We start from the raw sequence: 25,747 nt of genomic DNA on the forward strand, positions 1-25,747 counted from the left end.
GAAGTCCCTGTGTGTCCTTCCCCAGTCATTATCTGCCCTCTTGAGGGTAACTGCCAAACTGACTTCTTACATGGGGTGGTTTGTCTATTTTGAACTTTCCCATTGAAGGAAAAGTTCTATTTCCTTAGCATATCTTATGTTACAGGCCTTCATTACTGGCTCTTGCTTTCCATTCTTCAATCCACACCCTACAAATTCAGGTCTTCTGAATTCAGCATGCTGCTTCCTACTTCATACCTCTGAACATGCTGGTCCCTCTGCGCCTTCCTCCCTCCACCTGGTAAACTCACACTAAGACTTCATGTAAACTCCATCTCCTATAGCATGCTCTCCCTACTCTCTTCAGAGATTTAAATGGTCTTTTCTTTGTGTTCCACTAGCACCTTCTATACATCTCCATTAATACACCAGATGGCAATTTTTGGCTAAAATGTCTGATTTCCTCACCGACCTATGAGCTTCTTAAGGGCAAAGACCATGTCTGGATCATCTTTACTTCCCAGGGGCTGCAGGAGAGGCCTGTGACAGGAGAGATGCTCAGTTAATTGAAAAATGAACGAGAAGACTCACCCAGGGAGCTGGAAGGGGTCCTTGCAATCAGCTACCCTAATCTATTTTACTATGAAGGAGAAAGGACTTGCCTAAAGGAAAGAGGCTTTGCTGGTGGCAGAGCCAGAACATCTGATCTTCAGCCCAGGGCTCATTCCCCTTCCCCGTATTGCTGGCAAGAATCAGAGGATGACATTTCCAGAGAGCATAGCCTGAGGCAAAACCAATCCCTTCCACATCTGGCAGCGCAGCCAGATGGGCAGACACTGAAGTGGAACAAGAAACAGAGCTTTAAGTTTTTAGCCTGGACAACAAACTAACAGGCTGTTAAAGGGAAGATACCAGCACTGGAAAGGTTCCTTGCCTCAGGCAGTGATGGTGGGAATTTAAGGATGGCTGGTTAACACTAACAAATGAGCCCTATACTTGGACAGAGGGACAAGGAAGAGCCAAGAAAGTAAGTAGGAAAGAGGCTAAGGGAAGCACTGGGCAAGGTATTACTAGGTGTCAGAAAGCCCGGCATTTCTGAGGTGATGCACACTGGTGGCTGAAAAGGCAGGGGAGGGGCACTGTGACTAAGACAGCTTCATAGGTGAAGCTCTAGAAAGTCAGATATATTATGACACTAAAGCAAGTGGCCCAGGAGTCAAAGACACCACATCTCCAGTGGTATCCAATCTACAGTGGCTTTGGCGGTTCCGGCGCATCCAAATAGGTATTGAACTATGGGCGGGGCGCTGTGGCAAAGAAGGCAGGGAAGTAACACACAGTCTTCGTCCTCAGTCAACCTCAGTGCAGTAGAGGGGGGCTGGGCCCGAATCCCAGGGAACAGGGCAGACCTCAGAAGGCAGGCAGCATGAGCTGGGTACTGGCTGGTAGAAACCATTCCGCTGGGCTGAGAAACAAAGTCTTGAAGGGAAATGAGAGGCAGGAAGAACTGCAAGGGTAAAGGCACGGAGGTGGGAACATGGAACAGACGTTATGACAATGTAACTGGAGCCACTAGGGCAGCAGCGGGGAAAGCCAGTTAAGTGAGGGCCAGACTAGAACAGCTCTAAGACCAGGCTAGCAAATTAGGATGGGTAGGTCCCTTTAGGAAAAATATGCAAGTACTGGGTGTTTTGAAGTTAGTAACACATTATATGTAGAGTGCCTACTCTGTGGAACCTACACATGCCCAATCCTGACAAAACCTTAGAGGGCAGGTGGCACACTCTTATTCCAGATGAGGAAAGAGAACTTCAGAGCGGTCACAGCTTCCCCAGGACACATGGCTATTAAGTGGCAGGGTGGTATTCAGATCCTGACTCCACAGTTTATGCTCCTTCCTTGCAGCCTTTCTCATCTGGGGTTTCTCCTCTAAACTGCAACTGGGAAATTATTTGAGTAATGATTTTTCCAATTCTCTCGGGAACAGCACATAACTTGTACCACTTCAGATAGGAGAGAAATTAATAAATAACCCTGTGTATAACAGATGCCTGAGAGCATTAGAGTTTAATTTTCCAGAGGAACCCTGGATGAGAAAGGCTGCATGGTAAGAGATACGTTTTAAGAAAATGGATCTGTGAAAGTGGGATCACATTCCTGGGAGGAAAAGCTGTAAAAGCACCTTAACGGCCTTGGAACCACAGGGATGAGTCAACTTCAGCGGCTTGAGGAAGGAGGCTCCCCAGCTTCTCAAATTACTTGTCTTTTCATCCTGCCTTTCCTTCCTTCCTCTAACCTTTTCCTATACGTGGCAGTCAAGTGCTGAAGCAGGCCTTTCTGCTCATAAGACAGTGACCCACGAAGAAGCAGCATTTTTTGAGAGGAAAACCACAGAAGCCAGTGAATCCACTTTTCTGTGGAGGCTGGGGGTAGAAAGCTGGCACTGGACTCAGAACTCTTGCACACAAATCCGTCTGGCACTCTCACTGCCCTCCCCGACAAGGCTGAAGCAAGCCATCCTCTGGGAAGCCTTCTGTAACTGACCCTACCTCCCTGCTCACCAGGCAGAAGCAGGTATTTCCTCCTTGGTCTTCCCAGAGCCCTTTGCCCAGAACCCTGCTGGGGGACTCACCTGCTGTCACTGCCTGTTTCCATATCTGTCTCCTCCACCAGTCTGCGCCTCTCTCAGGACAGTTTGCCAGATCCACCTTAGGGTGCCCTGAGGTCAAAGGTGACAACTGGCTTACCCAGAGTCACACTACAGAACTGAGATTTAAACCCAAGTCTGTCTGATCCCTAATTTTGTGTTCTTCTCACTATGTTATGGGGCCTCCTGAAGATGAAGCGGCCTTTCTGTGCTAAGCACCCATCCCAACAGTGAAGTGTTCAGAGGCGGCACTGTCAGAGCAGACCAGACCACCTGGAGAGGCTTCCTTAGAGGATCTAGCTGAGAAGAAAGGGAACATGATGGTGTTTGGGGTAGGGTGGAAAAGCTGTAGGCAGAAACAGAATTAAGAAGTCTTAGATAGGAATACAAATTTCATGGGGAAGGAATGGGATTATAGCTGCCAGGGTGAGCATTTGATTTCTTTACACAATCATGGAGAACCTATCTGTACTTGGGACCTTTACAGATGTCATCACTAACCCTCACGCCCACTAATCCCTGTGATACTTCCCAGATGTAATTTATTTATTTGGCTGCGGTGGGTCTTCACTGCTGCATGCAGGCTTCCTCTAACTGTGGTGGCCGGGGGCTACTCTTTGCTGCAGTGTGGGGGCTTCTCACCACAGTGGCTTCTCTCATAGAGTATGGGCTCTAGGCATGTGGGCTTCAGTGGTTGCAGCTCAGAGGCTCTAGAGTGCTGGTTAAGCAGTTGTGGTGCATGGGCTTAGCTACTCTGCAATACATGGGATATTCCTGACCCAGGGATCAAACCCATGTCCCCTGCATTGCAAGGCAGATTCTTAACCAATGGACCACCAGGAAAGCCCCTCCCAGCTGTTATTTTACAGACAAGAAAACTGAGGCTTAGAGAGATAAGGTAACATGTCTAAGCCAACAGAGCTAGTAGGTGGGGGAGCTGGGATTTAAACCCAGGCTGGCCTGACTCTAAAGCCCATTTATTACTCAATGCTGCCTCTTAAGGGGTCAGAGAACCTCCCACATCACCAGACTACTGCTGCTGCTGCCTGGACCTCCCCCAGCTCTCATGTAGGGACTGCTGATCAGTGGGCGAGTGCGGCTGCCCCCTCTAGCTCCAACCCTCTAAGATCTGGGGGCCCTAAATCCTTGTGGACTAAGCAATTTTAAGGACAAGAGTTGTGTGTGGATCCCATGAGCACAGGCTGGCCCCATGTCTAGGACTGCTTTGGGTCTCACAGAGAAAGTCTCTAAGGTGCTGCAGCAAAGCCAGTGGCAAATACAGGCTGAAAGAGGTGGACAGTCAGGAAATCAGGGGCTGCCCTCCCTGAAACCTTCTGGAGGTCAGCTGAGGTCAGAAACTTTGGAAATGTTACTGGCAAGAGCCCCTAGGACAAGGGAACAGGATCCTGCCTCTCGGTTGGCTGGTCACACACACAAGCAGACCAAGAGAGGTCAAGGGGGGAGGGAGGTCAGAAGTTGGCAAGCCTGCAGGCCCTGAGGGATGGCCACTTGTTTAGGTCGGAAAGGGAGAAATCAGTGGGTTAATGGTTTTGGCCCTTGAGGCTGGGAGGCTAGGGCAGGGGGTATAAATGGATTCTGGGTAAAAAGGCAGGTGGGTGAAGTGTAAAGGTGGGGGCTAAGGGCATCTGTTCCAAGTCAACAGGCAGGAACCATGGCCCTGGAACGGCTCAAATGGCCAGCCTTGGCCTGGGGGGTAAGGGTGGGGTGTTTCATAAAAGGCCAGGCTTCTTCATTTTAAAGGTGTTCGATCTGCAAGGCTGGGAGAGGGACTCTTTGTAGAATGAGTTCCTTGTCCATTTAGGGGCTGATGGGAAGTGGAGAATGTAAACCACTGGACAATAGCTGGGGGTATTGATTGATTTTAAGGCACAGCAGAGAGAAGCCCCATAGTGAACGTTCTAATTCTTAGCTACAAATGTCTCTCATTGGAGAGCTTTCCAAAGGACAAAGTGAGTAGCATGTTGCTTGGGGACGTTTTCTAAGTCTCTGCTCCTGTGAACAGTGAGTTCTTGCTCCAAAAGCACCAGTCATCCTAGATGCTGTCACCATATCCGTGAGCAGCGCTGCCCCTTGCAGTGTTCACTCCCAGACCAAGGTGCACACTGGCTGCACTGGGGCAGGTCCCTTGTAGGCTGGGGCTGTGGGCCAGGTCTGGGTCTTAAGTCAGTGTGACTGTGGCAGATGGAAGGTGGTAGGACTTGAGGGTTACTGGGAAACCCTTCCAGTCCAATCACAAACACTAGAACATGATATGGGGACATTGGGCTAGAAAGGCAAAGACTCTGGGGCTGAAAGTACTTTCTTTGAGGACGGGGTTTTGAAATAGTGATTTGACTGCAGAGGACAGCTGGCAGAAGATACAGAGAAGAAAATCACACCTACTTAAAAGAATCTATTTAAACCAGTCACAGCAGAATTAAAATGGAATGGGCTCCCAGGGAAGAAGGAGGGTTCCCTCAGTCTCTGAGAGAATCCAAAGAAAGACCAGCCAGCTGGCTGCTGGAGAGGTTTCTGCCAAGAGGAGAGAGGGCGGGCAATCAGGTAAACTGGAGGACTTCCAAAGATTCTTCGAGCTCCCAGGTTCTATGAAGAATGACCACTGACAAGGAATGCCTTGGTGTCCAGGCTCAAGAGAGGGTCCTTAAACCTTCAAGAAGTGCAGTGAGGGCATGAACAGGAAGTCAGTGCCATAGTGCCATACCAACTCAGGTGCCTGGGCACCATGCATCCCGGCATGATGCTCTCCTCACTCTCCCAAGGAGAGGCTCGAGTAAGATGAGGGCAAGTGACTGCCTGGGAGGCCTCTAGCAGGTACCAGATCTGGACAGGACCAGACCAGCCTGAGTATGGGGATGGTATGTATTATCCCTCCAATACATCAGTGCTCTCCAAAAGAAGGGTAGTCAAACATTTGATGAAGATTTATTGAGTGTTTACTGTGTGTCAGGCGCTAGAATGAATCAGCCATAGTTCTCGCCCTCAGGGAGCTCAGAGTCAAGTTAGGGAACAGGCTACTGAACACACACACAAAGTTCAAGATTGCAACAAGTGCAACCATGGAAAAAGAATAGGGTGCAATGAACCAGAGAAATGGAAAAGGCCTGATTTAGACTAGGGTGGTGGTGGTGGGGGGGATCAAGGTGGATGTCTTTTGAGTCTGGGGTTAGTAGAGATTTGAAGGCTCTCCCCCCTTGGTCCACAAGTCCTGCTCTGGAGGACACGGGGTAGAAGAGAGGATACTACTGGGGGACGCAACTAGCAAAACTCAGAGCATGAATGTTCAGGCAGGGTGGCATGGTACACCACACAACCGTAGGTGAAGCACACACTCCAGCCACATGAGGCTGAATCCCACATGCACGTGGCCACTGTCACAGAGTACCAGCACCTTTGAGGCTTTCCAGCTCTGGGGGCAATAAGGCTTTGGGGAAGCTTGGCATTTCTGGAGGAGAGAGGCGGCTAAGTCCACACTTCCTGACAACCAAGCCCTCCGCCCCACTCACCCATGCTCTCACCTCCATCAAGCAGCTCCTTGACGGTCCGGTAGTCATCAGCGAGGACAGCATAGTGTAGGGCTGTGCAACCCTTGAAGCTGGCGCGGTTGTTCAGCCGGTTGTTGAAGTCATCCTCTCGGGTGACCAGGACTAGGGGGACAGCAACACAAACCCTTTCATTAGCAACAAATGCCAAAAGCCACCAATCTCACTTTCTTCCTCTTGGCATTTTTATTCCTTCATTCACTCATCTACTTCCTTACTAAACAAATGATGGCACCTACTATGTGCCTGGCCATTTGTGCTGGGAAAGAGGAAGTAAAACAGAGCTCGGTTAATTCCACAAAGGTTTACTGACATCTATTATGTGATAGGATTCGTTTGGGGACATAGAAATGAATCAGATATGGTCCCTGACCTAACCTGACAAAGGAGGCAGACAATAAACTGATGTTTACAGTACTGCCTGAGATAAATGCTATTATATAACAGGATGACATAAAAAGCCAGAAGGGAGCTTAGCTCAATTTGGGCATGAAGAAAGGATCTCAAAAGATGAGAGTCTTGAAGGGTGAAGAAAAGCAGGCAAGGGTAAGACAGAGGACAAGCCAGGAGGCAGACAGAGGCTGTTCTTAGCAGAACAGTAACATGCCTCCTCTGTGCTCTGAAGATGTTTACAATCTAATATTTAATATTTTGTAAAGGATTTTTAAATTTATAAAAGCCATTAAGAATTTGAAACTACAGGAAAGTATAAAGGAGAAAAAGCATGATTATCTCAGCAACTTGAGAAATGGCATTTAATATTCTGGTATATGTAGAAGATACCTGCATATATATCCTACATGTATATCATACAAATTTGGAATTTACTATATTGCAATTTTGTAATCTGCTTTTCTTCCCTTAATAAATGTACTGTGAGCATTTTTTGAAGGCTAAGGGAACAAGTATTGCATGTGTCAAAGAACCAAAAACCCCTAGGCTCACTCAAGTGTTATTATTAGTGACTCTCTCTCTCTCTAAATTGATACAACAGAACCTAAAACCAGTTGCCTCACTTTACAGGACCCTCTGGGTTAGTGATCACACACATCCCTGTTCATCGGGGTAGTCATGACTTATGCTTGCTGTCCTCAACAGTCCCAGTATGGACAATATTTGGAAGGCTACCTAAATTCTGGGGCCTTTCCTTAGGAACTAAGACCCTATAGAATAATATCTATCCTGCGAAGGTGATGGGGTTTCTTTCTGCCTCATGTAGAAATTGTCAGAGTACTTGCCTTATGTTCCTTCCTGAGCTTAGTTCACTGGAGGTGGAATTTGGGTCCTACCTACTTGTACCTGCTCCTCCCTGAGTCCACTGCACAGGGCCTGCAGAGGGCAGGCTCCTCCTACCTCCTACTGGATAAACACATGTAATTCAGTCAAGAGAGAACCTTGCCTGTGTAGTCAAAAGCACCAGACAATTCTTAAGCCATTCTTTCCCAAGATGTCTTGGAATGGAGTTTATGCATTTCCTCCTCCTACAAAACTGAACTTCCTATTGAAAAGTCACTCAAAGCCAGAAGACTGTCATGATTCTTCCTAAACCTAGAGATATCACCTAGGATGACTTCATGGCAAATAGATGGGAAACAATGGAAATAGTGACAGACTATTTTCTTGGGCTCCAAAATCACTGCAGATGGTGACCACAGCCATGAAATTAAAAGATGCTTGCTCCTTGGAAGAAAAGCGACGACAAACCTACAGTGTATTAAAAAGCAGAGACATTACTTCACCAACAAAGGTCCATCTAGTTAAAGTTATGATTTTTCCAGCAGTCACATATGGATAGGAGAGTTGGACCATAAAGAAGGCTGAGTGCCAAGGAATTGATGCCTTTGAACCGTGGTGTTGGAGAAGACTCCTGAGAATCTCTTGGACTGCAAAGAGATCAAACCACTCAATCCTAAAGGAAATCAATCCTGAATATTCATTGGAAGGACTGATGCTGAAGCTCCAATACTTTGGTCACCTGATGCAAAGAGCTGACTCATTAGAAAAGACACTGATGCTGGGAAAAACTGAAGGCAGGAGAAGGGGATGACAGAGGATGAGATGGTTGGATGGCATCACCGATTTAATGGACAGGAGTTTGAGCAAACTCCAGAAGATGGTGAACGACAGAGAAACCTGGCGTGCTGCAGTCCATGGGGTAGCAAAGAGCTGGACACAAATGAACAACTGAACAACAACAACTGACCTTCTCTGCTCTTTGGCTGACACGGTCACTTCACACAATCTATATAATTCTTCCCCTAACTACTTTATACAGTGCTTGTTGCTTAGCCCTCAATCATGTTTGACTCCTTATGACCCCATGGACTGTAGCCCACCAGGCTCCTCTGTCCATGGGACTCTCCAGAGAAGAATACTGGAGTGGGTTGTCATTTTCTTCTCCAGGGGATCTTCCCAATCCAGGGATTGAACCTGGGTCTCCTGCACTGCAGGCGGATTCTTTACTGACTGAGCCACCAGGAAAACAGGCATTATAATTCTCGTTTTATAGATGAGAAAGCTAAAGTACAGAGGTCATACAGCTAATAAGTGGTTGCATGAGGATTAGAGCCCAGGTCTAATCTGAGTCCTCATGCTATTTCCCCATCACATCATGCTTTCACTCTCATTTTGCAAATGAAGGAATCAGAGCCCAGATGTTCTGGTCCTAGCCTTGGCTTACACTCTCTCTTCTTTCCCTGCTCAAGTGAAGGTGCCAGCATACTCTCTAGGGAACCTGCCCTAACAGAGATCGCCCTGAGGTTTGTAGATAACACCCAGATAAGATGACTTAGGTGGTAGTATTTCAAATGTTTGGTCAAAATGAAGTTGTTGGAGTGTGTAACTGGAGAACAGACCACACTTTCCTCTGGTCTGGTGAATCAGTGGTCCATCAGCTCTTCTGCACCAGTCAGGGGCTATCCCAACTGATGACCCCCACCCCTGGAGTGTTACCTGACCTTTCCTGGAGTAGGGTAAACAGGAAGAAGGCCTCTGATTAGCTAATATATATGTTCAATGTGCAATGGTATCTGCATGTTTCTCATGCAGGACCTAACTCAAAGATTAACTCAAACTCTTAGTTGAGAACAGTCTTATCAAATCATGGTAAGGGATTTTGTTTCCAGCCTACTGCAGATTAGAAGGCTGGGAAGGTTTCAGAATCAAGTATGTGGATTACAGTCCAGAGCTCACCAGGCAGGGCGGGAAAATAACAGTACAACATAAACCTGAAAGAGGAAGCCAGAGAACACAGCCCCCAGAGCCAGCAGGCACCACTGAACTGCCACCCAGGACATTGACTGCTAGCTACAATGATGGACATGAGGAAAGGTGACAGTTGGTTCAAGAAAGCAGGAAGGGGATAACCCATTTTACAAAGAAAAGATAGCATCCATTCAAAATGTATCCTTAATGAACACCATGCATGGTGGAAACTTCTGGAGATATGCTAATGAACAAGACACCCTTCTTGACTCTAAGAAGTTAACATGTGATGCAAGAATCAGACCACTGAATGGACAAATCGTAAGTGTGAGACAGAGTTATACATGGGATACTTACCATAAAAACCACAAGAGCTCAAAGGGCACAGCTGGGCTATTTGGTTCAGGGACAAACATCAGCATAGTGGCAGTGTCACAGACCAGCTAATACGGAATGTCCATGAAGAGAGCCCCTGCTCCCCTCTGAGGTCTCATCTCTCACCATCCCCTTCCTAATGCTCTTTCTAGCCTCTGAGCTTTTGCAAACACTATTCCACTGCCTGGACCATTTCCCTCTCTCTCGCCTTCAGTGACTAATTTCAATTCACTTTCAGGCCTCTGATTAAAAGTCACTTCCTCCAGTGATTCTTGCTAAGTTTGAGGTAGTTATTCCTCCCAAGAGATTCCCTAGTACTTCAGGCATCTCCCAATTACAGTATATATTACCCATTCCATTACAATCACCTGATTACCTATGTTACCCACTAGACCAAAAGCACAATGAGGAAAGGAAGTGTGACTGTCTTCCCCACAGTTATACCCCCAGTGTCTGGCCATAAATATATGCTTGACAAACACTTGTTGAATCAGAAGATGCATACATAATACATAATTAAGGTCCTACTATTACCTTGTTTTGGAATAATAATAATACCACCAGCCAACAGTATTTAATGGAGGAAGGAGAGTATAGCTGTTAAATAAGTGAGCTCTGGAGCCAGATCACTTGTGTTTGGGTCCCAGTTCTCACTTTACTGACTGTGTAATCTTGGGTAACTTACTTAACCTCTCTGTGCCAAGTTTCTTTACCTGTAAGTAGAGATGATTAACATGTTCTCTCATGGGATATCATAAGGATTAAATGAGACACTGTGAGTAAAGGGGCTTGGAACAGGACCTAAGAGTACCTCTTAGCCACTGTCAGTTATTATCCTTACTGTCTAGTCTTGTGCTTCCAAAAGTGTACTCTCTCTACAATAAAAGGTCTGGGAATTTCTGCATATACTTTTCCCCTCCAAAAGGCACAGCTCTGAGTAAGAACCATCTATTTAATTTGGGATTGTTTAGTTGCTATGTCTTTTGTGACTGCATGGACTGTAGCCCACCAGGCTCCTCTGTCCATGGGATTTCCCAGGCAAGAACATTAGAGTGGGATACCATTTCCTTCTCTAGGGGATCTCCCTGACCCAGGGATCAAACCCACATCTCCTGCATTGGCAGGTAGATTCTTTATCACTGAGCCACCAGAGAAGCCCTAATTTGGTTATTATTCAGCAGTTTTATGTTTGGCAGCCTCTCTACCCACCCCCTGTTAAAACCCTGCAGCACTGGTGTTCCATGGAACACTCTGGAACTGAACAGTGCATAACAACATGTAAAGCATTCCCTTTACTTATTTACTTCAGAATGACCCTGTGAGGTGGAAGTTCACTCTCCCCATTTTACAGATGGGGAAGCTGAAATAGAGCAAGGTGCCACAGCCAGTCAGTGGTGGAACTAGGACCCTGTCCAGGTCAGCTAGACCCTTTTGTGTTCTTAGCAGTAAGTCACCCAGTTTTAGAAGCCCTGTCCCAGGAGATCTTACTGAAACCTCCAGATCATTAGATCTCTGTCAGAAAAAAAAAGTGTCTAAAGGTGGGAAAGAGGAGGTGTGTGCAGCATACACCCTCATATTCTTACTTGCTCTCGTGGAGAAAGCGGAAGCAAACCCACAGAAGCTAAAGTGACTCATTCAGGGCCAGCTCACCAGCTGGCCACCATGGTGGTCTTTTGAGACCCAGTGTGTACAGCTGGTCCTCAGCCAGTGAACCATCCCCTTCCCAACAAAGACATTCACCAGCCCATCTCCAGCACAGGGGGAGATGGGCTCAAGCTCCTGCTTCCCCTCCAGACCAGCCATCCCTGTCCCTTCACCCCTGAGGCCACAGAGAGAATGACACAGCATTACTTTGTCATCCTTCTGAGGCTGCAAAGTCTATGTTGGGGTGCTGTGGCCAGGGTCAGCCTGAGAGCCGTGGCAGGTGTGCAGCTGATGTATACACAGCAGGATTTCCTGCACTCAGCAGTGTCAAGGAGTCAGGAGAGGTGAAAGGGGTCCCCGAAGCCCTCCCTATAGCCTGGCCACTAGCCAGCACTGCTGAAACTGCAAAACAAAACAAGACAACGCCCTCCTGCCCCCAAATCACTGCCTCACATGATGAGAAACAGTAATCGAAGGTAAAGGACTCAAATAGTCCTGAATCTTAGCTCTGCTACTTACTAAGGTCTTCTACCTATAAAATGGCATGACAAGCAATAATTTGAATAATAAATGAGAATCAAATCTGATAACAGATTTTAAAAAATATTACCACAAACATTTAGTAATGCTGCTTCCTCCCCCGGGGCTGGCACTGGGGATACAAAAGTGAATCACACATGGTTCTTGTCCTCACATTGCTAAGTCTATTGGAGGAGACTCTGAAAAAAACTAAGTGAGGCAAAATGAGTGGTCTCCCAGTAACAAAAGCTTTACTATCATTGCCTTGTGCGGAGGAAAGGCAACCCTAGCTAGCAATCTCTTCTCAAGCTCAGGCTCTACGTGCCACACCCAGGAACTCGTGTCATCTACTGCCATGGAGAGCTTTTAAAAATAGGAGCATGTCTCCATGAGGGGGAACCATTACGACTTACCTGATGAACATGAGGAGAACCCTTACATTTGTGCAGCACTTAAGGGTTTAGAGAGCGCTTCAAGGCAATTGTCCTCTCATCCCAGGTCAGCCTAAGACAGACAGGTCAAGTACTATTCTACTGAACAGAGGAGACAGAGGTAAAGGTTGGGCCTGCCCAACTCAGATGGCTAATCGGTCCTGAGCTGGCCTGGCTCCATCTTCCATATTGCACAGCTTCTGCCAGTGCCCACATGCTCAATCCTCACATACCCCAGCATCAGCCCACCTGGCATGAAGCTCAGGGACTAAGCTAAGTTCTTATGGAGAGTCTCCAGGAGGAAGCCTCTGGGCTCTCAGCTTCCTTCCCATGAGGTGTTGTGTATCTACTACCTTGCTAAATCCTCACTCTTCCTGCATCACCAAGCTGCCTCCTCAGCTTCTGAGGGCACTGTTGGCTCTGCCTCTGGTGCTTGTCTTTAGCCAGGGGATGGGTCAAGAGGGGGACTCCTTTCGCTGGATCACTGTCCCTGGGGTAGGCAAGGCTTTATTCTCTTGCCCAGCCTGGATGGCCCTCCTTCCTCTCTAAGCCCTCCCTGTTCTTCAAAGTCCAATTCAAGGCCTCATCTTCCAGGAGGTCCTGTCCCCCATCTCTGCTCTGGAAGCTTGTCAAGCTGATCGTGTGTATCTATATACCATTTGTTTGTTTATTGTCTACAACACTTTGTGTAATACCTTTTTGTGTTATAATTTCCCTTCTGACTCCCCAGTTTCCTCATGGATGACAGAAACTAGTTCATAACATTTTCTATATGTATCCCACCCAGCATCGCTTCAGTACTTCACGCAGCTTCAGCCATGAGCACAGAGGTGCCCTCACTCACCCCCTGCCCTGGAGCATGCCACCACTGAGCACCTCAGCACAGTGAGTGTTATGAGAGGCGTGTGTGCACACAGTCTGATGGCAGCAAAGATGGACACATGTCAGGCGACTTGGGGAAGAATCTCCCCAGACAGAAAGTGTCTGGAGGACGAGGTAGAGAAGAGCATTCCAGGAAAGGAAGTAGTGTTTGCAAATGACAGTGGGTGAAATTGCATTACCTGTCTGTACAAGAAACTGGTCCTCCAATGAACCTGGAATGCTGAATGAAGGCGGGTAGAGCAATGGGCGCAGATGAGGTTGCCCAGGCAGAGGCCTGATCCTGAAAGGGGTTTGGACTCTGTCCTGAAAGCTACAGGCAGGCAACAGTTTTTGTTGACAAATTAAGCAGCATGAGGAACAGCAAGAACAAAAGACCAGGAGAAAAGTGAATTGGATTTAAAAACGGTTTTCACTAAAACTTGCTATGTACTTCAATCTTTCCATGTCCCAGATTCCTTATTTTTAAAGTGAAGAATTTTTCTCACATCCATGGTTCATAAACTTTAGTGGCATGAGAATCACGTGGGTATCTCTGAGGGCCCTTCCCATTCTAATTCTCAGAGATGGAGGCCGGAGGAACTACCCGCCGCCAGAGGCCAGGGGCAGCAGCCGGGAGGAGCAACCCCACATCCAAGGAGCGGCGGCCGCGCTGGCGCAGGAGGGCCAAGAGGAGCTACTTCAAGCTCAAGGTCAGGAGGGGCAGCAGTGAGGAGATATCCCTCTTCCAAGGTAAGGAGCAGCGGCTGTGCTTTGCTGGAGCAGCCGTGGAGAGATACCCCATGTCCAAGGTAAGAGAAACCCAAGTAAGATGGTAGGTGTTGCGAGAGGGCATCAGAGGGCAGACACACTGAAACCATAATCACAAGAAAGATGCAAGGCTGGCCAGACCCATCCCATTTCCAAATGCCTGATCCCACTCTAGGGAAGCCAAGGATGTCTGGGCACCAGAACGTTTTCCCCAAATCCCATGTGTAGAAAGTTAAAGCAAAGACCCCTAAGACACCAAGTCTTGGGATACTGGAGACCTCTAATGTCTCACTCAAATTTCCTCTCCCTGCCAAAATCCAACTTAAATTAGGTCTTCCTGTACCATATACTCTAGTCTGTTTCCTTGTTTATCCAGCAAAGTATTGCATACTTTCCATGGGCTGGGCCATGGCAATAAAGAGGCCCTGCCCTGAAGAGCTTATAAATGCTGCAAATAACACTGAAAGAATCTTTTACGAAGTATCGCTTAAAGGGAAGAGTTCAGAATACTGAGCTGGAAAGACCTGGATTCTAAACCTGGTGATGCTGGAAAATTATTCCAGACCTCTGAGCTTCAAATTTCTCCCTGATAAAATGGGAGCACTGATATTTATAAATTGTATTGCTGTGAATATTGAAATGATGTGATACAGTGAGGGGCACAGGAAATGACTATACCTAGGAAACAGTACAAACTAACATGTAATTTTCAAACTAACATATCCTCCCCTGTTCTGTAACCTGTAATATATCCACATTCCCCTGTTGACTTTCAGAGGTTCTCCTACCTGGTCCTAATGTCTCTAAATAAACTGTTAACTCCTCCCTTCCTGCTAGTGAGAACTCCCCACCGCCATGAAAGGATCCTACCATGAATCCTCAGTAGGTGGCACTGTATCGGAAAGAGCATAAAGGTCAGAGTCAGTCTGGTAAGCAAAACTCACTGTACGACTTTGATCAGATTAACATCTCTGAGAATCTGTTTTCTCATCTGCAAGATAGAAATCTCACCCTACCTCACAAGACTGAACAGCAAAACCAATTTAAAAATGGAAAAAGAACCTGAGAAGGTATTTCTCCAAAGAAGATATACAAATGGCCTAAAAGCACATGAAATGATGCTCAACATCATCAGCCATCAGGGAAATGTAAATCAAAACCATGAGACACCACATCACATCCACTAGAAAGATTAAAGCAAAAAAAACAGGCAATAACAAGTGCTGTTGAGGACGTGGAGAACCTGGACCCCTCTTGCATGACTGATGGGAATGTAAAATTGGTGCTGTAACTTTGGAAAACAGTCTCGTAGCTCCTCAAAAGGCTAAGTATTGAGTTACTATATGAGCCAGCATCCTAGATATACACCCAAGAAAATAAAAAACACTATGTCCACACAAAACTTGTACAAAAACATTCACAGCAGCATTATTCATGATAGTCAAAAGTCAAAAGAACCAAAATGTCTCTCAATTGATAAGTGGATAAACTAAATGTGGTATAGCCATCAATAGAATATTATTCAGCTATGAAAAGGAATGAAGTATTGATACATGCTACAACATGGACGAACCCTGAAAACAAGTCAAAAAGAATTCAGCCACAAAAGATCACATATTGTATGATTCCATTTATATGAACTGTAAATCTATGGAAACAGAAAGTAGATTAGTGGTTGTCTAGAGCTAGAGTTAAGAGTAGTGGAGAATGACTGATAACATGTATGAGGTTTCTTTATGGGGCAAATGAAAAATGTTCTAAAATTGTGGTAAGAGCAGCACAGTTCTTGTGAATATACTATAAACCACAGAATTACACACTTTAAACGAGTAAACTATGTGGTATGTAAATTAAATCTCAATAAAGCTGTTCTATTAAAAAGTGTAAGGAACCAAGCACATTGCCCAGCATGTACTAAGGTGCAATACATGGTAATAAATTTATTATTGTGCACTTTCCTCTTCTTTTTAAAAAATCTATGTATTTATTTGCCACATTTAGTTTTGGTTGCACTAGGTCTTTGCTGCTGTGGGGGCTTTCTCTCGCTGCGGCGAGCAGTGGCTGTTCTTCCTTGCGGTACTCAGGCTTCTCTTGTTGCAGGGCACAGCCTCTAGGGTATACGGGCTTCAGCAGCTGAAGCACATGTGCTCACTAGTTGCAGCTCACAGGCTCTAGAGCACAGGCTCAGCAGTTGTGGCGTACAGGTTTAGCTGTTCCACAGCATGTAGGATCTTCTCAGAACAGGGATCGAACCCATGTCTCTTGCACTGGCAGGTGGATTCTTAACTACTGTACCACCAGTAAAGTCCCGCTTTCCTCTTTCTGATGCCACTCTAACCACGGCCAGAACCACCTCTTATGGTAACACTGTAGGACAGGTCAGGCTCATCGCAGAGAGCCCATTTTATACTTAGTGGAGGGTAACAGGTGAGTTCTGAAGGCTAATATCCCAGGACTAAGAGTCATGTGTGTGTGTTTAAAACTCAGAGTAATAAGAAAATAATGGCCTCCATTTACTGAGCACTTACTATGTGCCAGGTGCTGTGTGAGGAACTTTACAACTATCTTCCTTGAGAGAATCACACTGGGCTGTTATTATTCTTATTTAGTAAAAGAAGTTGGTACTTAGAGAGGTTATGTAGCTTATTTCTGGCCATGGTGGCAATCAGTAACCAAGCTAGTTTGTTAACCTCCAAGGCTTTTACTCTCTTCTCCATGTGATACCACAGCTTCACTATCTCTTCCTTTTGTTTATCTACGTTTTACCCATTCTTTACAACTCAAGAAGTCTGATTTTCACTGATCTCCCTCTCCTCTCTGCCTTCTAGTATTGCGCAGTCCACATCAAATTAGTTAACATTTTCTTCTACATAATCTTTTATATTTTCAGACTGTTTCATGCATACACTCTTGAGCATTGCAGGTGTTCCATAAATACTTCTCTTCAAGTAGAAAAGAGGATCTTGAAAGACCCTATGTCTTACAGATCTCTTTGACCTTCACCTAGAGAATGGTCATCTAGGCTGGTCTATGGCTGGAGGGGTAGACTCCACTCAAAAATGGTTCTCACAAACACCATGCTCCCTGCCCACAGACTAGAAGATTTTTCCTTAGGAACAGGACCCTGTTTACCTCATTATACCTTATCATAGTGTAAGATGAGACCTGACACATAGCAGAAGCTCAGAAAGGTTTGATGAATTTAAGAGAAGACTGGGCTAGCACTTACTCTATTGGAGACACATCAAGGGCAGCCTTCCCATGTAGGGACCCCCAAACCCATCTTCTCTCATTCCAACGAAGAAGAGGGGGAGAGCAGGAAGGTTGGCCTGGAACCTTAAGATGAAAGGTTGCTGACCCTGCCTGTGACCCCAGACAGTCAGGGTGGCATCCTCTCTGGCCTAAGACACTCATCTGACCACAGACTCAGGTAGAGCTTTCCAGAGCCCATGTCTCACCTGCACATAACCAAAATCTAAACGTGGGCAAACTTTTAGGAATCTGTTACCTGTTATCTGTTATACTGTTAGCTAGAGACCCACCAACACTTCCCCACTTCCCATCTCTCCTAATCCTCCCTGGTATCTAGAGCCCTGTGATTTGTCCTATAATTACCCTGGGCTCACCATCTCCCATCCCCCTGCCCCTACTCTGATCCTGACCAGAGCAGGATTCTTCCAGGTCCGGGGGTCCTCTGGGCAGGGCCACAATAAGAGGAAGGAGCCTGTCCCCTTCGCCAGCCATGCTACTCAGTTGGCCAGACTTGGTCCCTGTGTGCTCCCCATCTCTACACCTGCTTGCCTCTCTTCTGCCTTTTCTTCAAGATGCTAAAAACTTGCAATAAAAAACAAATACAAAATGCTGTAATTAATAGCCAATTCCAAGTCAACCCAGCACCTCTACTAATAAACCTCAACACTTGCAAAAAGAACAATAAATTCTGCACCTCTCTGGTTCTGGGGTGGTCTCTTATATACACTCGGTGTGTGTGTATGTACGTGGGTAAGTGTGTCTACATATATATTTATTTCCCTTTATTTCCCATCCAGGGAGGGGCAGAATAATGAACTGCGTGCGTCAGGGAAGATGAATCTGAGATACTAGGGAGCAGTGCAGTAAAAAGATTAAAGTGTTATTATTGTTGGTTTTTTTCCCCCATGGTCCATTGTGACAGCTCGACCGTCATCTGTAAAAAATGTCTCGGCGAGAGATAATCATCGGAAACTCAATAAAGCGTCAGGGGGAGCCTCAGCCCCCATCAATCACTGGGTGCCTGGAAAATTTCAGCTCTCTGTCTCCCTTCCTGCTATCCATATAAATGTCTCTAATATATTTTGTGTGGTGTGTGAGACCCACCCCTGATTTGGAACTTTTGATAAAAAATATTTATATACAAAATATGTAAATCAGTTAAAAATTGCAAGACTATAGGTCTTTGCCACCCCATCCCATTTTGGCCTTATTTTTTTTATAAATGCATCAAATTTATTCTTTTTAATAAAACATGTCAACTAGTCTATCTCCTCCTAGTCAAACATATATATAGATTTGGAGGGCTAAAAGGATGGAAACAATTAACCTAACTGGCTGCTATACTTAATCCTGAAGTTGGCCAAAAGGCCTAATGGATAGATAGTGCATTGTCCATTCAAGTGACTCTACAGGGACTGACACTGCTGAGAAATGACTTGTAGAACCACTGTACTGAAGGTGTGACAAGGCTCTGACAATGATGAGGAAGAGGCAGGGACATTATTAAAAATAATAACTTGCCTAAATAGCTTTTGGCCTGGCAGATCCCCAAATTTGCCAAGACTCTGGACAAGTCAGAGGTTTTTAGCCAAGTGTGGCATATTGGCTGACACGGGTGCTGGCTTCTCTAAAGAGCATGAGATGGTTCTGCTGGCACTTGACATCATCTTTCTGCCTCAGTTTCCCTCAGTGCCTACATCACAGGGTTACTGTGAGCATGCAATAAATTAAGTACCAATATATGCAACCTGCTGCTGCAGCTATTATCATCATCATCTTATTATTATCACTTTCCCCCTGCTTCTCTACTGTGGAAGGAGTCAGTTCCTGTAGTACCCTCTCCTCCAGGACCTGCAAGGCTCCTCTCTGCCTAAGAGATTAAGTCCAAGCAACTGGATCTGGCCCCAGCCTACTCACTTTAAAGCAGCACCTTTACTGCTCATTACCCTCTAAAATGAATCTTCTGCTGTATGGATGCTTTACCCTAACAAGTTTACTTGCTGCCCTGAAATATATTTTTTCCGTTTCCCACCTCTGAAAATTCTGGACATAATATAGGCCCTTCTCTGAAAAAAGTGAAAGTGAAAGTCGCTCAGTCATGTCTGACTCTTTGCAACACCATGGACTATAGTCCACAGAATTCTCCAGGCCAGAATATTGGAGTGGGTAGCTGTTCCCTTCTCCAGGGGATCTTCCCAACCCAGGGATTGAACCCAGGTTTCCCACACTGCAGGTGGATTCTTTACCAGCTGAGCCACCAGGGAAGCTCACACCCTTCTCTGATTACACGCAATTCACACTCAGTTGCTATAAAACTCAGTTGCTCTATAAAACCTTCTTATACTTCAAGGCTCAAATACCATTTTATTTCCTGAAGCTTCAGACAGATTCTCTTCTTTGACCTCTGATAGTCCTTGTTATCAGCATCTCTGACTGGAACCTTGTCAAACATAGTCTTGGTCGTGCCATCAATCTTTATTATTATTATTGCCAGCACCTTATATGTGTATGATACCTTGTATTTTCTCAAGTATTTAATAAGTATTTTAATTTGATCTTTGTAATAAGGCTATGGTATAGAATATATTATTCTCTACAGAAGAGAAAATCAAGGCTCAGAGAGATAAAGAGGATTGCCCAAGGTCACACCGGTGATCGCCAAGCCATTCCTTGAACTTGAAGATAATGTTTGGCTCTTCACAGATAACAGTTTGCTACCACTGAGGGCTGTGGTAGAGACACTGAAGCATTTGGAAGGCTGTGTCAGAGACACTGAGTAAAGTTTTATAAGAGTATGATGACGATAATGATGATGATATAAAAACAGAAATTTACATTAATCGAATTCCTCCTATGTTCTAGGTTTTAGGCTAAGGATAAACATACTACTTCTAACTCTCCCACTAATGTTTTTTTACAAATAAGGAGACAGAGCCTCTAAGAGGTACAGAAAATTGCCCTAGGTGTCACAGCTATTAAGTGTTCTGTACACCCATAATACCATGCTTAAGCACACAGACTCTCTAGGAATGAAACTTAAAGTGAAAAAAAGAGTCTCTTCCAGGGAGAAGGTCCAGATGTATTTTTTAAAAGCAGTTCAAGAATAAATAGCCTAGATCATCTACTCAAAGAGTGGGAGCCTGTTAGAAATGCAAAATTTCAGGTCCAACCCCAGACACACTGAATAAAAATCTCTGGATCTGGGAATGGGGCAGGAATCTGTGTTTTTGACAAGCTACATCTATGGTGTAAAAAATCTTATTCTCTATAGATGAGAAAATCAGCGCTGAGAGAGATAGAGAATTGCCCAAGGTCACACAGGTGATGGCCAAGCCACTCTTTGGACTCTGAGATAGGTGATTCTTATGTCCTTGGGACCATTATTATTCCCATTTGAGTTTGTCTCCAAGGGCACAGATTCTCTCTGCTGTGCCTGGGTAGGGCTAGGCATGCAGTGGGTGCTGGGTGTTAACTTACATTGAATAGATGAGCTAAGGTAAGACTACGCCTTAGCAATGTCCTGGGGAGAGGAAAAAATATAGAGAGCAGTTCCATTACCGCCAGTGGGGACTCCTAGCCATCTCCTGAACTCCAGGGCACTTGTCCACTGGTTTGTGATGTGCCAGCTTGCATCGTCCTGTCCCCCATCTGAAGACACAGAGATGGGGAGGTCAGCTGGAGCAGGCCAGGACCTGCAGCCCTTCGAGCTATGGGAAGAGGGCCACCCAGGCTGGGGGTGGGGTTAGGGTTGGCCTTGGCAGGTCCAGTTGGACAAAGCAGGGCCCTATCCCAGGAAGGGCCCTGTGCCAACCCAGCTTCTGCACAACTCATCTTTATTCAGCCGCCACTTGGAGCTGAGAAGAGAAGCTGATTTATAGCCTGCTCTGGCTACGTTTCTGCCGTGTTTTATTGTTTTAATTGTGTATATGAGAGGCGCTCAGAGTGCTCACATGCATTTCTGACAGCCCCAGACACCCAAGGTTTATAACAGTTACTTACAAGCAGCCAGGGGCATCCCTGACTGGGTGACTTGTTTACTGTTACCACTAATTTACTGCCTCCTCCACCTGAGGATTGGGGCCCACACCCAGCAGCCAGCTACAAGTGGGACTCTCCTAGATTGGGGCTCAAGGCACTGCATAGAATGTCAGGATCAGGGGACGAAGTGGTAGAGAAGCTCCGTGATCTCCAAGCTCCCCTCCATGTGTCCCCTCTGTGCCTTTGCTCAAGCATGATCCCTGCTTAGAATATCTTTTCTTTTTTTGTTCTCTCTCCACTATCCAAAGCCTGTCTCAAATCTTACTTCAAAGTACATTACTTGCTCTGAAGATAAGCCTAAAGTTTCTAGAACCTTGGAAATCACATGGCTGACAGGAACCTGGAAGCAATATAATCTAATGACCCTTTACAGAATCCCTGATGGGCGGCCAGCCAGCCTCTGTCAGTACCCCTTGAGTGGTGAGTTGCTCAGTACCTCTATGGCAAATTTCCTGCCTTTCATTGAGCCAAGACTCAACTCCACAGAGAAATTCTTCATATGCTACTATGCTTTACATGCAATTATTTCTAGTCATTCAAATGACTCTTTAGGATGGGTATTGTTATCCCTATGTTATAGATGAGAAAACCAAAATTCAAGTGGCTTAAGGTCACATGACTGGTGACAGAGCTTAAGTGAACCATAACTTTCTGGTTCTGAAGCCTAGCCTTTCTCTAGGTTATCACTGTGCCTCTGAAGATGCCATTCCGAGAGCTGAAAAGAAGAGAATAGTCAGCCAATAAGGCCAACAGCCTTATTGCACCAACACCTGCACCAACAGCCCTGCTCTCTACCCTGAAACACCAACTCTGACAAGAGTGGAAGACACTGTAACATGCCAGCTGAGCAGGCTTCTTGCTAGAGAAATACCAAATATCAAATAGGAGAAGCAGTTCACCAGGAATGGTGAATGAGGCAGCTGATAGCAAAGTCTCAGCAGCAAAGAGGTTTCTTTTCTCTCTAGGCTGTGCCCATTCTGAGCAGGCAGGACAGACACAGAGCACCTCTCTGAGAGAATAAAACCAGGCAACTTCTCCAATACCTTTCGGTCTCCTTGCCTGGATCCTCGTTCCTCCCCACATCTTAAACGCTGGTATCCTGAGTGAGGGACTTGTCCTCCTATCCCTTTGCTTTAACTCCTTTCTTCAGGCAGTTTCAGTCACATTCATTATTTTAACTACCAAGCCAATGCTGCCAGATGTCTTTGAACTCCAGACCCACTCATCCAATGGTTCGCCCAAAGCAGAAACCAAGGTGACAGGTGTCTCCTTTTCCATCAATTCCCACATTCCACCGAATACTTAATATCCTCCTAATATTTTCGAATGTCTATTTCTCTCCACTCCCAAATATTTCTTTTAGAAATCCCCAGAAGTGAGAAGTGCATTTTGAGGGACAGGAACATGGTTTCTCATCCAGTTCTCAAAGGGATCAAAACATTAAGAACCACTGCTAACCTCTCCTCTCCAACTCATCCCTGTCCCCTGAGAACAGTCCATCTAAACTGTTAATGTAAACTGAGCATTCCCCTACTTGAAATCCTTCAATGGCCTTTAGAAAACCCTATGAGCTCCCTAGAATTGCCTTACAGGGTCCTTCCCACGTAGAACCCTGCCTCCTACTATGGTCTTACTTCTAGCTGTTCTTAGCACTGTGGCAGATGATTCCACCTGCTATCACTTAGCCCTTATCTCTGCATGTGTTGTTCCTTCTGCCTGGAAAGTCCATCCCGCTTAGCCTGCCTGGCAGTCTCTGACTCAACCTTAAGACTCAATTCAAAGTCACTTACCCTGTGACACTTCCCAGACACCAGTCTGCCCTCAGGAAGAGGGCATCACTACCTATACAAGTGCTACCTGTATCCTTTGTACATCTATCTACCTTTGCATTTATCATTCTGCACTGTGATGCCTGTTCATAGGTCTTATTACTTGACTGAGAGAGCAGATCATATATATTCCTTTTAATTTATTCCCAGCATCTGGCAGAGTGCCTGGCACTCAGGAAGTACATGCTCAATTATAAGTGAACCAGATAAATAAGCAATTGTAACTGCAGAATACTTTATGATTCACACATCGCATCTCTTCAACTTCACAATAATACTGAAAAAGTAGACAAGGGATATATTACAGGGGTTTAGGGAGGTCTTGCCAAAGTCAAACTATAACTCAATACTTCCCTTCAGTACTGACCACAGGCTGAGCCCCACAGAAATATCTATTAGAAATTCAGTGAACTAGATGGCACTGACTCTATGCTCCAATACTGAAGAACTTTCCTATGAATTTGCCTACACACACACTGGGCAAGGGGCTTGTAACTCTTCTCCTTAACCTCCTCACATATCACCAGGTCAGGTAGCTTCCCATGAAAAAGTCAATCCAATTAAAAAAAAAAAAAAAAGGGACTCTTTTGCTTTTGTCTACTTCCTCAGTGAAAATGACCCTGAGCTGGGTACAGTGACCTGCATACACTGGGCAATCAATAAATACTGGTTGAATGGATGAATGAATGAGATATTTCTAAATGGCAAAAGGAAAGAAAAGTATGTTTAACAAGGAGCTAAAGGCTTAGGCTGGTAAGGAGAGGAGAACTCTGAGATGATTATAAAGGACCGTCACTCCCCAGGTTCAGAGTCAGAAAGCAGAGCACATGAAGTCCAAGCGCAGAGTACATCCACACTGACACACCAGGGAAAATCAGAGGAACTGTCAGAAAACCATGGCCAGCAAAGGCAGCCTGGAATTCAAAACAGAGAAAAAGCTACGAGTTAGATCTTGCAAGCCACAGAGCAGTGAACTTATGAATGATTGTTGATAGTTATTGCTTAAATCTAGAATTTATTTATATTTAATGGTTCTGAAACACTTAGGTGATTATTGGCACCAGTGTGGGTTTGCTAGGGATAATACAAAACCATGCCTGAATAACCTAACATCTTGCTGGGCGAGGATTCCTATGCAACAAATTAAGACAAATGTTAAACATGTTTTTATTTCAGCAATAAATCTGAGAGAATCTCTTACAATTTTGCAGACAAGATGGGAGAAATGGAGGCTAGAAAAGAAAGAAGTTTGGAGGATCTACAATTCTGACTGTTGAATAATACTTCTAAATTTTCCTGATCATGAATGAGTTCCAGGGCTCTGTACTTTAATAGAGTCCTTATAAACACTGTAATCAAAGACTGGCACATGAAGTGCATGATGGCAGCGACCTTGCTTGTCTAACAGTGCTGAGACCAGTCCCTGCTAGATAGGAAAGTAATCAATAAAATTTTTTAAAATTACTTTTGAATAAGTAAATGAATCCATAGAAAGCTTATTCACTAAATCTGTAGATCATATAAATTAAGAGATAGTTAATATTTTGGTCTGCATTTCATGAGAGATATATTAGTCTGTTCCATATTTCTATTGCTCACCTACCTAGAATGTAGGCTGGCTAGCACAAGAGTTAAAAAAATTCAAAGGAGGTTGATTAAAAAGGCAAAGAAAGAGAAAGGAAGCAAGGAAGGGGGGGAAGGAGGGAGGAAGGATAGAAGAGAGGATGGAAGGGAGAGAGGGAGGAAGGAAAGGAGAAAGGAAGGAGAGAAAAAAGAAAATATCTAAAACAAAGTCGGCAAACTACAGCCTATGGGCCAAATCCAGCCGGCTGCCAACTTTTGTAAATAAAGTTTTATCGGAACACATCCATGTACACTCATTTGTACATTATGTTCTATGCTACAATGGCCAAGCTAAATAGCCACAACTGAGACCAACTGGCCCACAAAGCTTTAATATGGTTACTATCTGGCACTTGTTGTTGACCATTGATCTAGAATGCTGAATATGAGCGTCAACCTGGAAAGCTGAACACAAAGGTGCACACATGCTCAGTCGCTTCAGTCGTGTCCGACTCTTGTGACCTATGGACTGCAGCCTGCCAGGCTCCTCTGTCCATGGCATTCTCCAGGCAAGAATACTGGAGCAGGTTGCCATGCCCTCCTTCTTCCTGACCCAGGGATCGAACTCACGTCTCTTGCAACTCCTGTACTGCAGGTAGATTCTTTATCCACTGAGCCACCTGGGAAGCCCCAGAACATAAAGGTTCAAACTTGAAATGCAGGGGTGGGGACTGGTGTGGCAGCAGAGGCAGGACTAGATGGCTTCACAGTACTGAGATTCTGTGAAATCAAAAATGCTTACTGGGTGGTGTTTGGATCCCAAGAGCAGATAAGAAGGCCCTTGAATAATTCCTTCCCTTCTACCTGGCCCTGCCCCTCAGCAAATGCTCCTCCTTGCTTTTTGGTGAAAGCACCGAAACAGAAGATAGAGCTGAGGGTAGCAATGCTGCATCTGAGTGGATGGTAGACAGCCATTAAGCTGAGTTCCCACACATCAGGCTGCAAATATAGGGCAAGTCTGGCACTCATGAAATTCTCCTCGACTGCAAACAAAATGAATATAATTCCCCCAGCTCA

The 25,747-nt window shown here is 45.4% G+C and overlaps 1 protein-coding gene across 2 annotated transcripts in view; it reads right to left on the reverse strand.

Annotated features, from left to right (window-relative positions):
- CLPB (ClpB family mitochondrial disaggregase) overlaps positions 1-25,747 on the reverse strand; it is a 139,318-nt gene that overhangs the window by 59,766 nt on the left and 53,805 nt on the right. For both annotated transcript variants that reach the window (XM_004016294.6, XM_004016292.6), the window contains one exon: positions 6,163-6,291. In XM_004016294.6, the coding sequence (XP_004016343.1) occupies positions 6,163-6,291 (129 nt within the window). The remainder of the gene's footprint in view (positions 1-6,162; positions 6,292-25,747) is intronic.

This window comes from Ovis aries, chromosome 15 (genome assembly GCF_016772045.2).
Source record: "Ovis aries strain OAR_USU_Benz2616 breed Rambouillet chromosome 15, ARS-UI_Ramb_v3.0, whole genome shotgun sequence".
Classification (NCBI taxonomy): Eukaryota; Metazoa; Chordata; class Mammalia; order Artiodactyla; family Bovidae; genus Ovis; species Ovis aries.